General features: G+C 39.2%; 1 protein-coding gene across 6 annotated transcripts in view; it reads right to left on the reverse strand.

Moving 5' to 3' along the window:
- The window catches only part of ATM (Serine/Threonine-kinase ATM-like protein), a 128280-nt gene that overhangs the window by 27266 nt on the left and 80986 nt on the right, over positions 1 to 20028 (reverse strand). For 5 of the 6 annotated variants that reach the window (XM_077388011.1, XM_077388013.1, XM_077388014.1 and 2 more), the window contains 9 exons: positions 11415 to 11481; positions 11239 to 11313; positions 11023 to 11145; positions 5982 to 6146; positions 5797 to 5901; positions 3378 to 3529; positions 3067 to 3268; positions 2943 to 2990; positions 2704 to 2787 (listed from right to left, as the gene is read on the reverse strand). In XM_077388011.1, coding sequence (XP_077244126.1) covers positions 2704 to 2787; positions 2943 to 2990; positions 3067 to 3268; positions 3378 to 3529; positions 5797 to 5901; positions 5982 to 6146; positions 11023 to 11145; positions 11239 to 11313; positions 11415 to 11481 — 1021 coding nt within the window. Of the gene's footprint in view, positions 1 to 1719; positions 2147 to 2703; positions 2788 to 2942; positions 2991 to 3066; positions 3269 to 3377; positions 3530 to 5796; positions 5902 to 5981; positions 6147 to 11022; positions 11146 to 11238; positions 11314 to 11414; positions 11482 to 20028 lie in introns of those variants that run through there. The other variant, XM_077388016.1, reaches the window with a different exon arrangement.

Raw genomic sequence — 20028 nt, forward strand, 5'->3', positions numbered from 1 at the left:
GTAAGTTTACTGAAGTATGTTTTCTATTATAGAGTAGTCAATGCATTTACAATAAAATCCAATCACAAAATGGAAATGGAGTCACAACAAAACAAGTGGATAAAGAAACAAAAAAAATTGCAATACTTGAATAGGTACCCATAAGACAATATTGTCAATAATAATTTTTTTTGAATGATATTTGTCAATAAAATTTAAACAAGAAATATGAAAAAATTAAGACATACAGGATCCTGTATTTGAAAATATTTACATTATAAAATTGAGAAGGGTTGTTGAAATATGAGGAAAAGAAACTTCTCTAAATAGCAATTACAGTAGAATTCACAACCACGAGCATACGAAGTAGAATTTTCATCAACTGCCACTAGAGTTCTAAGACGATCTTTGCATCAACAATATAAATAAATCTGACGTATATGAATATATCTCATTGACAAGAGGGGGAAGTCTGATTACACTTGACTAAAAGATGGTAAGGTGCTAGGATTCAAAAGAATGGGCTGTAATTGACAAGAAGAAACCAATCACATAGAGAACAAATATAGTTGAGGTTTGGCCATTGTTTTGAAAATCATACAATTTACGATTCAGATATTATGATTCAAATCAAATCTTATTATGTATAATGATTTGAATCCCATGACTGAATCTTAATTTATATGATTATGATTCAATCGTAAATCGTACAATTCATATGATTCACGCGATTTATCCCAATTAAGTGCTGTATAAAAGAAAATATGACTTTTCTTTCTAAAGACCTCATTTTCCTTCTAGGCTTCTACATTAGAAGACGCCTTCGAAAGCCCTTTCATTAGAAGGAAGAAGGCAAATGAGTAGGAGTTGGAATGAATCAAACCATTCAAGTGCAGTGAAGATGCTTGAGGGCATTACTTACATCGAAGAGGGAGGTGACTATAATGAGGACAACATCAACAAATCCAAGTCTTTTATGATTGACATTAGTCATTTGATGTTTGAGACTATGAGAATTGATATGATCTTGTGTCTTTTATTATTTTTAAGATTATTATCCAATATGCCTTGGTTTAGATGAGATATAGATGATTAGCTTGTGTCAAGTTTGTTACCAAACAGTTTGTATTATGATATTGAATAACTAATCACGGTAGTTTTTATTTGAATTAATGAATTTGGATGAAAATGAATAATTGTCTATTTTTTCTCTAATTTGTTTATGGGAATTCCTAGGCAATTTCGCAGAAAGCCATTTTTGCACCTGGCTTTGGCTTAAACTGCCAGGCACGGATGAGCTAGCTGGGAGAAGGGATTCAGAAGACCGAGTCAAGCGACTAAAGGTCAGCTTCGGTTCTAGGCAAAGATCCGCCAGTTTGCACGTGAGCACAGCCACCTCAGATGAATTAAATGAATAAGACAAAATCTGCAAAATCAACCTGTGTGGCTGTGCTCACATGCAAAAGCGAGCTGCGAAATGGCTTTCCACGAAATTGCCTAGCAAATCCCTTTGTTTATAATAATAATAATAATAATAATAATAATTATTATTATTATTATAATAATAATAATTATTATTATTATATATGTATATGTATATGTATATATAATTGAATCTTACAATTTATGATCCGATGTGATTCTACTTCCGATTTACGATTCAATTCCAATTTTCTAAACATTGGGTTTGGTTATGTTCGAAGATTAACAATTTTTTGTTGTTGAAAATTGACAATTTTATTGAATGAAGGGTGGGACAAGTTGTCCCTGCCAACATACAAAAGTGGACCGAGTCCGAGTACATTATAGATAAGGGTTATATATGAGATTCTCTTACAACTCCTAACTAACGGTGCTATCTATGTAGATCTGTAGATTATGGTCTCCTCCTTTAGCACTCCCGCTTTAGCAAGGACATCCGCCTCTTCATTGGCAGATCTTTTCCTGTGTTCAATTCGTGGTTGCAGAATCCTCATTAAATCAAGAACTTCCGCTATTATATTCTGTAGATGCCAAGGTCCTGGTGAACTTCCCGAAGCCCATCCTACCGCATTTGTTGAATCTCCTTCCACTATCAACGACCCCAAGTTCTTTTCAGAAACCCACCGCAAACCAAAGAGCAAAGCCTTGATTTCTGCCTCATTTGCATCACACTGTCCTGCTGGACCTGAGAAGGACATAATGACTTCTAAATATATTCAAAGATTAACAATATAATTAACTTATAAATATAATCCTGCCATTTATTATGATTTTAATTTTTTCTCGTTGCACAGTAAAAAGTTTGATTTCAATGAAGGCAAGAGATAATTTAGGTAAACTACGATTTTTTTGAGCCTTTTCTCAACCGATAATATTTTCTTTGTACATATCAGAGATTGCACACAAGATAAAACAGCTTACGGAACAACTATGAATCAGGTAAAAATAATATCTTGTGGCAGACAGTAATGATGCCTTTTGGTTATCCGAGCCTAAAGTTCTCTAAAACATTCATTTGTCCAGGGGAAACATATGAAAATGATAAATATCCAATCAGAAGGGAAAATACAATGAGAAACAGACTGTAGTTAACCCGATGAGCATGGTTTACGGGTGATTGTGCGCATCCATAGGGATTAGTCACGCCCTAAAATGGGGTGGGGATGCCCTATGTCGTCAAAAAAAAAAAGTACAATGAGAAACAGCCATAATTTCATCACCATTGCTTATGGAAAAATATACCTGCAATTTTTCAGCCTCCTCACTGTCCATTGTAAGCTGTTTCTGCAATTCCTGTATTTTTACTGAATAGTCTGTCTTTTCACCCTAAGAACCACAGTGGAACAATTCAAATTAGAACAAGAGTAAGACAAAATTACAAATCACACGTGCAGGTTGGGTGGCGGAATGCATTTCTTCCCTAAGAAGGATATATGAGACAGGAGTATGCCCTAAAAATTGCCTCAATAGATACTACTTGCCTTTGTTGAACTTTTTAGTCGTCTACGGAGAGCCTCCAACTCTTTAGTCTGCACCAATGTGTAATTACACAAAATAAATTGGAAGATGTAATACACTTCAATATTTAACTACTCAGAAAAGTACCTTGTGTTTTCTCAATCGCATAGCTGCTTGCCATTCACTAGAAGCAAGTCTTGCTTCATAACTCCTAAAAAGAGCATCTGTGTAGTGTGCAAGATGGAAAAATGTTCGACATTGTCTTTCCATGCACTTCTTGGTTGTACCTTTGTTAAGCTCAGTAAGTTCCACGGCATGTTTCAAGTACTGTTCTAAAATAGTTCTAGAGCTGCTCGGGCATCAGAGTTGAAGAAAAAGAAACAAATCATCATTTACTGGATCACAGATTTTTTTTAAAGGAACAGAACACAATTTTCCTAGATATCATATGTGATTACTTGCTAGAATGTGTTTCGGCCAACCATTTCCCAACCAAACGGTATACATTTGGAGCTTCATCACCCAGTTTGTAATGCTGCAAAATGTATCTTGCAAGGTTGATAGCCATCTCATGCTGACCTTGGGCCCGTAAAAGCTTAGCTTCTTCAAGCTGTCATAAACCAAAACAGTAAAATAATCTAGTACATACAGGATATGAATCCAGAGAAAAATTTGGAAGCCATATTGATACTTGATAAATTAATTATATTCTTTTTTTTGAAAGGCATAAATTGATTATATTAAATAGACATGAAAAAAAGAAAGAAAGAATCAAATCACATTGAATGGAATACATAGATAAATTTGAAAGAAATATACAAGGGAGGACCCATTCTCTATGGTGAGGTTAGGCGAAAGATATAAGACCTATAAAACATTTATGGGAAGTAAAAAAATTTAGAAAATTTTCAAAATTAGTACAACGCAAGGCTTTATGAAATTGATATTCTCACAATGCATGTTTGGAGGGCTGATTCCAATTACTCGCATCAACATGCATGCGACCAAGGTTGGGCCTGTAGCTCAATTGGTCGAGGCCCTGTACCTCAGCCTTGATGTCATAGGTTTAATCACAGCTTGCCTACCCCACCCACCCCCAAAAAAATTTCATGTGAACACACTTTTTTGCCCAAACTGTAGCTGCAATGGTGTAAGAAACTGAAGTATTAATGTATGTGAATCAATTCTAGTGCGTAGCTACTGTTGTCACTTGTGAGACATTTGATTCTTGATGCTTTCCGGCTGCACTCTTGAGGTCGTTTTACGAAAGCGAAGTGCATATCTAGGTCTAGCATAAACTTTCACTAATATCAAAGCTGAAACTTACCTCTGACCAACGTAATGACATCTAATATGATGCTCTAGTTATTATTATCTCTTGCATCTCTCATGTGAATTTACACATGTATTTACATTTTTCCATTGTTTGCCCTCCAATAAATAGGAGTATGGCAGATGATTTGATGCATGGTTTTAAATTTCCATGGAAATCGACATGAAATGACCGAAAATTTTCCGTTTCTATCCCCACTGAAGCAATACCAAAACCAAAACACATTGAAACTAAAATACTATATCAAGGTGTGCATTAGTGGTATACTATATCAAGGTGACACATAATTATATTTATATGAATTGCATGAGAAATATGGTGCATGTAGTATGTATAAATATTTATACAAACATGTGAAATGTGGTATGGAGTCTATGGACTGAATTATCAGAAATGCGTGATATCCCATATCACAGGTTGTTCGATGTTATTAAGCTATTATGGATGATTGTCTTGCTTATGTGCATGCGTTTGTGATTATTCTAGCATTTCCTAAAGTTTCATCCTAAAATCCTATCATTTGCATTTCCTGAATTTACAGGATTTCCATCAAAATTTTCAACCAAAACTGAACGTTTCCATTTCTGAGTCGACTGATACCGAAACCAAAATTTAGAACCTTGATTTGATGTGAGGTTAGTCTAAGGAGGACAATTTGACCAGTGACAATTCTAACCTCAGAAGAATTATGGCATTGTGCTTACAAAGAGTACCCTCTAGTGCTAGCAACTTATGTTGAGTTGTAGAATTAGAATGTCAAGCTAGTGATTCAGACTCTCCCCCTTCGCAATTTGATTTTGCAATTTTACTTGGCAGGAAAAATAACAATCCTTTGACCATTTGTCTCAAATGATAATGTATTTTGGCCCTTATTGGTGGTATCTTAAACATAGTACAATGGACATCAAGCCCTATGTTACAAATGTCTATTGGACCTATGTCACACCATGCACTACATATTTGTTTCCAGTGGAAAAGGAAATCAATTATCTGGTAGTAACCAAAGCCTCACATCCTCTTTTTGCATCATCATATTACATAAAGACTCAAATGATTATCTTCTTTCAAGTTCAAATTTCTGGCTATCTTCCTTGAAATGATGCTTTCAAATTCTAAACCAATCCTCCATCTATGACTAAAATGCACAACTTTTGAACACAAGTACAATTAGTCAGCTTTCTTCAGCAAATTACTACATGCATTTTCTTCATTGACAAGAGAAGGCTTAAAACAGATCTAAAAGTTGCCATTAAAAAATAAAACAGATATAAAAGTACAGTGAAAAATGCTTATTGCATCCATGTGTGCCAATAGCATAACTAATGATAGGGAAGCCAAATCCTTCAAAAGAAGATTCTATTGGTCTTGATCTCACTCACAACTAGGAGCATATTGTAGCACCTAATTTTTTTTTTGTACATCTGGGATTAATAGATGCGGTCATGCAAAATGAACAATCGGGAGATTGTTTCAAATTGTACCCAAGAGGTCAACAAATATTGTCGTGCAAAAATGAACAGCAGGAAGAATTTTTCAAACTGTACCCTTCCGAGGGAACATAGATAAGAGGTTGCTTGTTGATTCTCTATTCCGGTACCGAGAAGTTTAAGCTCATGCAAAGCTGCAGCTGCTAGAGAAAACCTAGAGCCCTGAAAGCCATCAACGAAAATATTAGGCATGAAGGAACCACAGTTCAGTTCTCTTCATGTTATGGATGAAGATGGGGTACCTTACGGAGAGTGGAAGCAGATTGCAAAAGATGTTGTACTGTGCAGTCCTTGCAATTCAAAATTTGAAGTAGAACTCGTCTGAATGCAATGAACGGTTCCAACAAATTCAGATGTAGCTGTGTTCGTTTCAAGATGGAGCTCCAATCTGTATTCAGCCACTCCATCTATAACAAATCCATAAGCATTAGTTGTGTTTTTTTTTTTTTTTTTGAATGGTCGGAAGTTTCATTAATATAAAGACTGAGAAACATATACAAAAACCCAAGATCAAAAGAAAAGGATAAAATAAAGAACAAAGCGAGAATCACAGCGGAAGGAAATCGTAAATCTCCAATGCTTGCAAGTTGACACAACGTCTAGCTACATTATCCACGGAGCCATTAGCAGATCTTCAAAGCATTAGTTACACAACCAGAAATAATGTTCAGTACAGTGAACACATATTATCTTTTCATCATCATCTCTCTTTCTATATACATGCATCGATGTGTCGATATAAACTGCCACCCTCCCTTGTTTTAAATAATATCTCTTCATTTTACACGCATCTATTTAGCTGTTAATGGCTGTTACAATTTCCGAAAGCTATCAACAACCAATTACATAAGTGTTTAATAAAGTGAGGAGTGCCATTATCAAAACAAGGGAATGCTGATATCATTTCTTTATATATAGTAAATTTTGCATGAAAGAGACATGGATACAGAAGCAGGAGATAGATTCCAACATTTTGAAAACGGATTTCAGTGATTCCGGATAGAGGATCATTTTGTCTGCAAATAGGATTCAAAGGAGTGGGAAGCACGTTTATAAGAATGTAGAAACAGATCAATTGGCCAAAGGGGTTGGGCCTCTAGCTCAATTGGCAAAGAAGATGTTTTCCAACCCAGAGGTCGGAGGTTCAATCCCAGCTTACCTACCAAAAAAATGCCTTAAATCTATCCATCATACTAGAGTTCTGGCGTCATAAGTTGGGTCATTCGGGTTCTCTACAAGAGGTATTGGCCATTTCAAAAGGTTCAACAATATTTCATTCATATGCAGAAAGAGGTAATCATTCAGATGACCTTATACTACTAATATGATCAAAATAGGAATATTTTTCGCAATGTGAAATTTCACCTAAATATGTTATTACCATATTTACCAAAATAGCAATACGTTATTACCATATTTCCTGGAATTTTCTCTAAACAAATTTCAAGTATTAAAAGTTATTACCATCACCTAAATATGTTAAAAGTTACAGATTTCCCATTGCGTAAATTAGTTGCTTCCATTGTTTCTTAGGCATTTTCATTGCATTTCGTGGGTATTTCTAAGAAGTTTTGAGTGCATACAAAAAATCTTTGCTAAGTGACTCACCATTGGTAATTTCTTAAATTTGAAGTTTCTTATAACAAGTCAATCTTAAGATCTCAATTCATGCACCCATTTGCAGAGCAGTTACCCAACAATGTTTCTTCAGGCAAGGTGACAGGGTGATTAATAAGAGGACCAGGTGATAAGTGACTCCCCATTTTCATTGCATTTCCTATTGATTTCAATAAGTAGCTCCACACTAGGGTTTTAGCTCTTTTATTTAATTATTTTTATTTACCCACAAGTAATTGTTGACTTTGGTTATGTTTTTTAAGGGCACACAAGTAGGGGTGAAACTCGGGTCGGGTTGAGGCCAACCCTAACCCAACCCGAGATAGCATTTCCTCAACCCTAACCCTAACCCAACCTGAGCCTCGGGTTGAGGATAGTCAACCCTAACCCAACCTGCCTCCAAATCGGGTCGGGTTGGGTTCGGGTTGAGTTGGGTTGGGTTAAGTTAGGTTCGGGTTAATCTAGCTCCAAACATTAAAATACAAGAAAAAAAACATAATCCAAACAAAAATAATGATAAAATTAGAGGACGGAGGTCGGGTTCAGGTCAGGTCGGGTCGCCGAGGCCTCAACCCTAACCCAACCCGAAATTAAATCGGGTTGGCTTTTCTCAACCCTAACCCAACCCAACCCGAGAAAATGCCAACCCAACCCAAGCCAAAATCGGGTTGAACCCGTCGGGTTTGGGTTGAGCCCGACCCAAGTTGCACCCCTACTTGACACAAGCTACTTTTTTTACGAGGGGAGTTCATTTCGTTTTGTTTTTTAAGGGCACACAAGCTACCTTTTTTTAGGAGGGGAGTATTTATTTCGTTTTGTGGGGACTTTGTAAACACTTCTTTGAGAAGAAAAAAAGCAAACAGAGTTTGAGGAACGGCTAGCCTTTTCACATATCATTTGTGGTTTCCTAAGATTTGGAAAACCTTAGCTAATTGATTCCTTGTCAAACCTCCAAGTTTTTCTTGTGTTAATCTCTTTTTTATATTGTTGGGCATGTGGAACTGAGTGCAATCGTTGATCTGATCATGAAAACATCAGTTTTGGCGTTAGTCTCTAGTAGCCAACATTAGGTTGGTATCAGAGCAAGTTCAATTAGGATTTGGCTCACATAGGAACACCACCAATCGATCCTACACCTTACAACCGAGATAAGATGAACAAGCCGAGGAGACAACTTGTGTTCTGAATCTGATGAGATCATAGAGAACCCACTCCACAATCATACAGATCCTATAGAGACATTTGTGCGGAATCTAAATATCGAGATCCTAAATTCCACAGAAGCCTTTGGATTGAGGGGTTCATATTGGTTGATCACTGTATAAAGGAATTTCGATCATAAGGAATTCTTACTGTTGAAGGAAGAAAAAAAGCCATTCAATAAAAAAGAAGAATCCTGGAGACAAGAAGGTGAACGTAATGGCCATTAGATTTGAAGGGCGGGCCTCGACATGGTGAGAATAGTTGAATTGTCTTGGGAAAGATTAGGGAAGCTGAAAATCATTGACTTAGATAAGATGAAACTAATGGAGAACTTTCTCCTGTACAAATATGTTCAAACCATGAATCAATGCCCTCATAACTTACTACACGGAAATAGACCTGTGGAGTGTGGACAACTACACGAAGGAGTTTCATCAATTGGTTTCTAGAAACAGCCTGTCTGAAAGTGGTGAGCAGCTGGTTGCATGGTTTGTGTGCGATTTACGACCCAAAACCAAAATATTTCTATTTCCGTGGGGACTGAAACCAAAATTTAAACCTCACCTTACTTTAGAAGATTAGTTATATTTTTAGTTCTTTATTTACTCACTTAAAGTGAGTGAGTAAATAAAACAGCCTCTCTGTAAAGCAGGAGTAAGGCTGCGTACATCTAGCCCTCCCGGCCTCCCCAGACCCCGCAATTGCGGGAGCCTCATGCACTGGGCTGCCCTTTTTTTTTTACTCACTAAGTCATTGCTTGAAGTGAATTCATGGTTTTAAATTTCCACCGAAACTGAAACGAGACCAAAATGTTTTCGCATCCGTCCCCATTGAAACACATATATTGAAACCGAAATGCAAACCTAAACCAAAATAGTGTATATATTACATTATTTCACTCGAAACTTGGAATCAGTTTCAGGTGCAAATTTCATTGAAAATCCTATCAAATCACGAAAAGGTATGGAAGCATAGAACTACAGAAATTTACGCTGAAACATCAATAAATGCTACAAAATTATTTAGTTCACTTAAGAAAACAATTAATTTCTTGTATTAAAACATTAAAAAAAAAAAAAAAAGGGAATTGCTAGCGTCCATCACAAAAGGCACTTCGCGGCTGGTCTGTCGCACATCAGACCAGCCACACCTCATGAAAGGAGACAACAGCTTTTGTCTTCATTCACGTGGTGGCTGGTCTGACATGCGACAGACCAGCCGCGAAATGCCTTTTGCGATGGACCCTAGCAAATCCCATTATAGTAATATATACTATATTTTATAATAATGTAACTACTTTTTTGTATTTTCATTGATAAAATAAAAGCTACTCATACCATTCAAAAATAAATAAATAAAGGCTACTCATAAAGGCACGACCATGCTTTGATAATGGGACTAACTCATGTTGTCATTTATTAATTAATCAGTTGTCAAAAGCAATTAGAATTCCCAAAGTGCTCTCAGTAACCGATTAAATAAAAAATAAAAGGTAAGTTAGTCCCATCATCAAAACATGGTAGTGCCAATATCAATAGCCAATTAAAAATCAATAAACTTTTAGAAAAACTAACAAAATCAAGGAATGTGCCGATTTAGCCATGCCCTATTATACATGAAATTTGTGTTGTATATCCTCCCTCATTTCCTATCTTATGATTTATTTATAAAATTTCAAAAAATTATTTTTTAAAAAAAGAAAAAAAGTTTTTAAGCACGACAGCACATCATTAGGCATTCCATCTCAAATGTCTATCATCTGCATACGTTTCCATAAGTTTCCGTGATTTTAAAAGATCTCCAACGAAATTTCCATTTGAAACCAACATGCTTCCATTTCCGTCATGACCGAAACTCATAATGAAACCAAAACCCAAAACCTGAAACCTTGAGTGAAATTTAACTATGTTTTTAAGGGACCACAAGCTATGTTTTTAGGAGGGGACTATAATTTCATTTTGGGGGACTTTGTAAACACTAATTTGGGAAGGGAAATAACAAACAAGTTTGGAGGCACAAATTGCCTTTTTCGAGCCCATTCTTGGTTTCCTTAAGCTTTGAACACCATAGTTGATTGATTCATTTTACATCCACAAAGTTTTTCTTCTATTAATCTCTTTTCTTTATTACCGAACACTTGAATCAGTGTGATTGTTGATCTGATCGTGCAAACATCAGTTTTGGAATTCGTTGCCAGTAGCCAACACTTGAATTCGTTGCCGACCCCAACTAGTTTGGGACAAAGGCTTAGTTGAGTTGAGTTGACTATTGTTTTGAGCCACTAAATGGCATACCAGGCAACATATTCTATAATAACATGTTCAAATCCTTTATAATGTTCATTACATTAACATAAAAGAAAATACTTCAAAGAAGCACTGGATATTATACACAATTGCTGTAAGGACACTAATTTTATGATAAAGTTCACATCTTCAGAAAGGATTCGACAGAAACTAGCACCTGAGACATTGTAGGAATGATAGGCTCTGAAAAAATCCTAGGGACATCTTGATAGAATTTCATTTTTCCACATGGTGATGGCTTCCAGCGTAAATCCCAAGCCATACCGAGATGGTTGAGAATCTGCACAACGATCAATAGTGCAACATAACATAAGAGCATGACTTATATAGTTCTTGCACCATTGCACCATATGATTATAAAAAATTCAGATACCTGAAGTTTAACTATAGCTGAATAGATATTTTCAGTGCTCTCCTTACTGGCATGTGAGATCGACAAAACAAGCTCCTAACATAATATGAAAGGAAACACAACTAAAGAAACTGTAAGGTCTTCTAAATCAATTAAATCTTGAAATAGAAAAGTATGAACAAACCCATTGTTATCACCTGCTTTGAATCAATAAGCTTCATGTGAAATTCATTTGAATCTCCCTCTTGCAAAGCCCTCAAGCAACTAGATTTTATTAAAAAGAAGTTAGTTGATTTAAACCATAGCCATAGAAAAAATAAGAGAGCAAACTCCACAATTCTTTTTCTTTTTTCTTTTTGAAAAGTAACAGTAATATCATTAATAGATCAACCAAAGAAACAAAATAGCCGGGGGACAAGAAGTCACCCACCCAGGATAGGGGAGTTAAGATATTACATCAAGGTCATAAAATGGAAGAAATCCAGTGATCAATCAGATCCCGACCGGAATAGCTCAGTAGTCGTCACCCTAGCGAGGGGGAGATCCACCCCCTCCTTAGCCAAGCTACCAGCCAGTGTATTTGAAGATCTGCGGATGAATTATCCAGACTAAATCCCGGATGGCGTCGATGGTGTGTATGCGCCAAGGTCCGGAAGATCGATTAGAAGCCCATGCGATCGTGTTCGCCGAATCCCCCTCAATGATTAATGGCCCGAGATTGTTTCATTCAAACCATTTGAGGCCGAAAAGTAGTGCCTTTGCCTCGGCTTCATTCGCATCACAGTACCCAACCGGCCCGGCATAGGTCATTATAATGCTGCTCCCTGCATTCCGGACAACCCCCTGATTCCCGCCCTAACGGGGTTCCCAAAAGAACTGTCGTTGAAATTCAACTTGAAATACCCATCCAGTGGCGGGAGCCATTTCGGGGCCACCATATTCGAGGATTTCTTTTCAGAAATTATATATCCCCAGTTCCTTAAAGTCATACTAATAGAGTATGGCAGACCGTCCTTAGCCTTGACCCAGGAGATCATTGCAATTTTAACATCCAGCGTAACATGTTCCCATGATCTATGCTTAGAGAGGAAGATCCTATTGTTCCTCTAATCCTCTCCTTCCAAATGTGCCAAATAATGGCATATGGGATTGCCGCCCACAAGCGCTGTCCAAGACAGTTGTTCCACTCCGTAATTGTCGCCAATATTTGCTTCTGAAACACCCATGAGAAACCGAAGAATCTCATAATAGCCATCCAGATGCTGTGTGTGAAGGAGCAATGAAGTAGGAGATTATCAAGGGTTTCTTCTGTATTTCTGCACAAAATGCACCAACTGGCAAGGCAAAAACCCCGCCTTTTGAGCTTATCACAGGTGTTTATACACCTGTGAGCCACCATCCATGCAAAAGTCATTACTTGCGGTGGTGCACTTCAACGCCATATTTTTGCGCACCACGATCTGATTCCACGACCTTCGTCCAGCTTCTGAAAAAATGAACTAACTGTAAAGCCTCCCTCCGAGTCCGGCATCCACACCCATTCATACGACCTGTTGGGGGAGTGGTAGTGTGAATTTAATTTGCTCAGCAATTCCGCAAGATGATTGATCTATTCATCCTTGATGTCACGCCAGATTCTTATCTCCCAGAAGGACTTTCCAAAACCAACACCTCTATTTAAATAATCACAAATTTTAGAATCCGGGTTGACAGCAATGTGGAACAAATCTGGGTGTTCATCTTTCAGGGGCCGGTCACAAATCCACAGGTCTTTCCAAAATCGAACTAAATCCCCCTTTCCCGCCTTGAATCTTGTATGGCCGTATGGGGGCTGAATAGAGAGGACACAATATATATAGATTTCCATACACCAGATCCCGATCCAGCCGAAGGTCCATGACATCCCAATCGTCCCATCCACTTCCATACTTGTCCTAAATTAATTGGTGTCATAAGGCGTCCTTCCCCACCCCAAAACGCCACAGCCATTTGCCCAATAGAGCCGAGTTTCTTCTCTTAACCTTCCCAATACCAATACCAACCCTTTTTTTGAGTTACACACCTTCTTCCACTTCAAAAGATGCTTAGATCTCTTGCCGGTTTTTTTTTTCTTCCCAGAGGAAGTCCCTTTAGATTTTCTTGATTCTGGACGCCACTTTGATCGGGATTTTAAACAAGGACATGAAATATACAGGCATGTTAGACAGGGAAGCTTTGATAAGTGTAATTCTTCCCCCAAAGGACAAGTATTGCTTCTTCCAGGTCGCAAGTTTATGCTCGATCCTTTCGATGTCGGGATCCCATAAGGATGCCTTCGGAATGCCACATCCAAGGGGAAGACCAAGATAGTGAATCGGGAGGTGTACACTAGCCAATATCAGCACAAGAGCGTGTTCACCGACGTCATCATCTTTGAGATTAATTCCGGGCTAAGTTGATTCTAAGGCCAGATATGAGTTCAAACCACTGGAACATACACCTAATATTTCGCATACGATCAATGCCCTCCTCGAGTAACAGAAGGGTATCATCTGCAAACTGCAGATGAGAGATGGTAGGTGATCGCCGACTCGGTTGTAGACCTTTAATGTACCCCCGGCCTCGGCTCTAGATATAAGAGCGTTGAGAGCTTCAGCGACAATGATAAATAAGTAAGGGGACAGGGGATCCCCTTGCCTTATTCCACGCAAACTACCGAAATATCTCGCCGGAAAGCCATTGACCAATATTGAAAAACGTACGGTCGAGATACACGATTGAATCCATCTTTGCCACTTTACTCCGAATCCATCCTCCACAGGAGGTAATCTAGGACCCGCCAGTCAATGCGATCATAAGCTTTCTCCAAATCTACCCGAATGATGACACCCCTATCACCCGCGCGTTTAGTTGAGTTGAGAACTTCGTTGGCGATCAGGATTCCATCCAGAATTTACCTCTAATAAACAAAAGCAAACTCCACAATTCTAGAATCGTAACATTACATTATGTAGGAGAATCAATGGGGCTCATCATTGCACCATTTATTATGCTTTTTTTGGGTACATTTATGGGCAAACAAAGATCTGGAAACGAAGAAGATGATTGGTGGTGGTCGTGAGGATAATGAGTTGTACCGGCTAGATACGAAGACCAGTGTTTAAAAACGCGGAACGCGGCTGAAGAAAATCCTAGTCAGCTCAGCACGACGCGGTCGAGTACTCGGTTGGCGCGGCTGAGTACTCGGTTGATGCGGTCATAATTCAGGAGAGTCAAAGGAGTTTTTATTGACTCTATAGGGCAAAACACGGAACACGGATGCGGCACAAAGCAGAATGCGGGCAACGTAAAAGGGAGTCGACTCGGAGAGTCGACGCGGACGCGGGGGAGTTTTAAAACTATGACGAAGACTACTTGTCATATCACTCATCATTCAGCATTCATGGATTCTTCTAGTCATGTGTATCTGTGGCATTTTTCTCGGGTCCATATTTCATTGAAGTCCTATGAAGGTGACACAATAGAGAAGCGGGTGTCATGCACGCCTCCTCTATGAGTCCTATACATGAAAGCATTCTTCACATTAAACTGGTGAAGAGGCCAACCATGGTCGGCAACGATTAAAAGGGCCCGAAATGATGCCAACTCAGCCACATGAGCAAAGGTGGCACTATAATCAAGAATTCAAAACCATATGTCAAGTCCCGAGAAACAAGGCACACCATATACCTCCAAACACTGCCATCAGAGCGATGCTTCACAGCGAAGACCCATATGCACCCAATAGGTTTCTATCCAAGCGGGAGAAAACCAGATCCCAAGTACGGTTACGCTGAAGTACCTCCATCTCTGTATTAATAGCTGCCATCCATGTAGGGTGGCTTCGTATACCATGAATGGTATGTGGGATGGATATAGATTCAACCGCGATAAGAAATGCCCTGTAAGGATATATAAATGATAGAACACATTTGGCTGGAGCATGTGCAGTAACACATCTGTGCACCCCTTTACAAAGAGCAATGGGTAAATCAAGATAAAAACAACAGGGTTTCAATAGTAAGAATTGGAATATCAGAATAAGAGATAGATATAAGTATATACTGTATTGTATGAGCGTTCCCAAAGGAAGATGGAGGTGGAGGCGTGAGAGAGGGAAGGCCATGTTGTCTGCCGCGAACATAAGTGATATACTCTTGTGGGCGAGGTTCAAGAACAGATGGCAGAGTGGAAGCTATAGCCAGAGCACTCACATGCATAGGTACAGTTATAGTAAAAGGAACAAGTAATTCATATATGGCCGGAGGTAGATGAGATGCAAGCACAAAATATGAAGTGCCCTCGTGAAAAATAACATCAACAGTGATGTAAAAATGGTAGGAACTAGAATCAAATATCTATAGGAATGGATGAGCTATAGTAGCCAACGAAACATGGCGGACATCAGCATTATCAAGTTTGTGTCTAGTAGGATGAAGGTCTTGAACGAAACACATACACCCAAGGACACGAGGCTCAATTAGATGGTTGATAGCGTCAAGTGGGTACTTGCACCGTTTACAGGCCTAATGACGACAATGCTAGAAAGGATCTTTGGTCGGAGGGGGATGTGATAGTCCTTGGTGTTTGGGTGGTGATTTTAACTTCTTGTGTTTTGTGCAAGAGAAGAATGTAGGGTCACTCAGGGATCACTCAAAGTATAATGGGCTTTTACTATTTTGGTTATCATAATTTCTTGGTTGATCTTCCCCTTCCAGGCATCCAAATTACATGGTCTAATACTCAACTTATTTCTAGTATATCTAAACTGGATATATTTCTGGCTTCTGATAGATGGTTCATGAAGTTCTCCGGCACTCCATCATGGTTGAGTCCTCAATGGGTTGGTTGGGGGGTCCATCCTTCATATTTGATCTTAAATGGCTAAAGGAGCCAAACATGTTAGAAAACTATAAGAACGGGGGATTGTCGACACCTTTGGGAAGAGCAAAACAACAGTCACGTTTGGCTGCCGGGAATTGTGTTTCATTATAAATCTGGCATCTCCAAGTGCAGATGAGGGTGAAATTGCTAAAAACAGGGAAAGACAATCCCGAAAACTACTCTCTATGGGGATGAGAGGTTGCTAAAAATTCGAAAATAAAAAACTCTACTCAAAACTGGAACGACTTTTCCGGATTTTTTTTTTTGAAATGGCAATATATTGAAAGAGGAGCCGAGATGGTCCACCAGAAATACAAATAGGAAAAGCATAAAAAGACAACAAAATACAATGGAAAATACATAACAAACTTCTCACGGGGGAAGGAAATCGAACCACTCCAACCCTACTTTATGTACTCCAGATCTAGCGAGAGAATCCGCCTCACCATTTGCTTTGCGTCTAACATGCTTAAAAACCATAGACGACTCTGAAATGAGATTAGAAATTTTCTCAAAGTAACTAAGGAATCTCCACGGGGGAGCCACTCTCCCAGATAACCAACTAATTACATTTGAAGAATCTCCCTCCACAATCACCCTATCATAAGAATCATCACTTAGGTGCTTTATCCCCCTGATATGCAGCCCTTCCGCTTCAGATGAATCAGACCTTCCAATTGGACCTGCAAAAGCCCACGATACCACCCATCGGGAATCCTTGCATAGCCCTCCAACGCTAGCTAGACCCGGATTACCTAGGCAGAACCCATCAAAATTTAATTTAAGAAAACCTTCAGGAGGGGCTTCCCATTTCTGAGTTCTCTTCTCTCTCCTCATACCTTCAGAGCACACAATGCACCACGCCTCCCACAGATCGAAGGCTGATACGAATGTAAACAGAGGGATGCTCTTCACCCAATAAATAACCATGGCGATAATTTTGTTATATAACCAATACGATGACTTTGCCACTCCTTCGAAAACTCTCGAGTTTCTTTCCTTCCAAATGACCCACCACAAAGCTATTAAACATAATCTCCAAAGCACCTTACCTTTCTTTTTCCAGGGCACAAAATCCCAACTCGAAAATAGTTCTGCTAGAGACTTTGGAAAGACCCAGTAAATACCAAACCTATCCAGAATGAGACCCCAAATCTCCCTTGTTACCTTGCAATGAATAAAAAGGTGGTCAATCAATTCCCCATCTTCCAAACACAGCGAACAACGGTCCACCAGGCACATACCCCTTTTCTTAGAAACTCAATGGTTTGAATCCTCCCATTACGCACTGCCCAGCTGAAAAAAGATACCGATGGGGGGCCATGAAACTTCCAAACATCAGCAGAGAGAGGGGCTTCAAAAACAGGTAGCAACTGACAGTAAAAAGATTTCATGGTAAATAAGCCAGATGAATCCCATATCCATATCCTTTTGTCCAACCCACTTCAGTGAGATGAAGCATATGAGAGATAAACGGTAATTCTCTCTCAAAGAAATTTCTTCTGAAACAAGGATTCTAAACCACCTTATTGTGAACTCTCTCGAAGCAATCACACACCATCACTTCTTTGTCCAAGGCCACCGAGAAGAAACCAGGGAAAAGCACCGCCAAAGGCTCAGCAGAACACCATGAGTCCAACCAAAATTTTATACGATCTCCTTTATATACTTTAAACCGAATTCCCGCCTCAAAGCTTTGCTTGAACCACAAAATATTACGCCAAATGGTCTCTCCTTTCTTACCATACTTATCATTCGAACACCAGTTACCGTGAAGGAAACCATACTTGCTCCCAATAACTTTTACCCAAGAAGAAGATTGTTCCACACCAAAACGCCATAGCCATTTACCCAAGAGAGCACGGTTGAACTCTTTCATTCTCCGGATCCCCAACCCTCCATTCTTTATAGGAACACAAACCTTATCCCACTTTACTAAAGGAATTCCTCCTTTATTATTTGACCCACCCCACAAAAATCTTCTTTGAATATATTCAATTCTCAAAACTACACTCACCGGGCAGTTAAATAGAGACAGATAGTACACGGGTATGTTAGCCAAAACCGCCTTGACTAGAACCAGTCTTCCGCCCTTCGAAACAAGGTTTCATTTCCAAGTTTCCAACCTTCGTTCTACTCTTTCTACAATAGGGGTCCAAAGCTCTTTTCTCGGTTTTCCAACCCCCAAAGGGAGCCCTAAATACAACGAAGGTAGAGTCTCCAAACTGCAACCCATCACATTTGCAAAACCGAGAGCTTCTGAGGGAGGTAGATTGATAGCAAACAAGCTTGATTTCTAGAAGTTTGATCTTTGACCAGTAATCAGCTCATAGCATCTTAGCGAAGCCTTCAAATTTAAAATCTTCATCCTATCAGGAGCACAGAACAGAATGGTGTCGTCAGCAAATTGCAAAAGCGACACTTCTACTCTGTTACTACCACTGATAAAGCCCTCAAACAGCCCCTTGCTACTTCCTTTTACCATCAATCGATTGACAGTTTCCGCAATAATAACGAAAAGAAAGGGGGAGAGAGGATCTCCTTGCCTTAACCCCCTGGAAGACTTGAAAAAACCTTTTGGCGACCCATTAATGAGAACAAAAAACCATCCCGAGGAGATGCATTGCCTCATCCATCCTCGTCATCGATTTCTGAATCCCATCCTCCCCAGAAGATAGTCCAGACAATCTCAGTCCACTCTATCATAGGCTTTCTCCATGTCTAGCTTACACAACACGCCCCCAGATCCACTTCTTGAATATGATTCAATGACTTCATTCGCAATTAGAGAATAATCCAGAATTTGCCTCTTACTAACAAAGGCACTCTGACTATCCGAAATTACAAAAGGAAGCACTACTTTAATTCAGTCAGCTAACACCTTGGCCAAAACCTTGTACAGGCATCCAACTAGGCTGATTGGACGGAAATCAGACATCTTAGAGGCCCCTTTAACCTTGGGAATTAAAGTAATAAATGTAGCCCCTGTGCCCCTATCAAGAGCCATACCATCATAAAACTCCTTGAAAAAACGAAGGATGTCACTTTTCACAGCCGACCAACAAGCTTGGAAAAAAGCTAAGCAGAAGCCATCAGGTCCGGGTGATTTGTCTTTAGGAATCGAGAACAAGCCTTTGTCAATTTCCTCTTCCTCAAAAGGAATAGGGCACGAACTTCCTTCTGAAGCATATAACGTATCAAAAAAATCAACAATAGCCGAGGAAACCTCTTCCTTAGAATTCAACAGTATTCCATTCACTGAGATAGACCCGATCCTATTCGTCCTTCTTCTAGCACTAGCCATCGCATGAAAGTAAGCTGTATTCTTATCTCCCTCCTCCAGCCATTTCACCCTTGATTTTCGTCTCCAAGATATCTCTTCCCACAACAACAACCCTTTATGTTCTTGCTTTGCTTTCCCCAACTCTTCCCATTCTACCTTTGAACTTAACCCACACTCCTCCAGAGCTAATAATTCTATTAACCGATTTTCCAGCCACAACTTCCTGCCCTGATCCAGATGATTTTGTTCCTTGGACCATGCTTTTAATTTAATCTTGAAAATCTGAGTTTTTTCCCAATCACCACATCTGCAGAACCCTCCACACTACACGAAGACCACCAATTTCCCAATTTGTCCTCCATGTTAAGATGTTTAAGCCAAGCCATTTCGAATCTAAAGGGAGGAGGGCCCCAAGACTCTAGACGCGGATCAAGAAGAAGAGGGCAATGATCCGAGACCGAATGCACCAGGGCTCTATTAAAGCTTTCAGGAACCAAATCCAGCCACTCAGCACACAAAAGGAATCTATCGAGACGACTCCTGCTAGGACCCCTAGACCATGTAAAGGAAGCTCCCACTAAAGGAAGATCAATTAGCTCAAATTTTGCAATAAAAACAGCAAAGCT

This window comes from Tasmannia lanceolata, unplaced genomic scaffold (assembly GCF_043159265.1).
Source record: "Tasmannia lanceolata isolate RefF3 unplaced genomic scaffold, GAP_Taslan_0.1 ptg000008l, whole genome shotgun sequence".
Taxonomy (NCBI): Eukaryota; Viridiplantae; Streptophyta; class Magnoliopsida; order Canellales; family Winteraceae; genus Tasmannia; species Tasmannia lanceolata.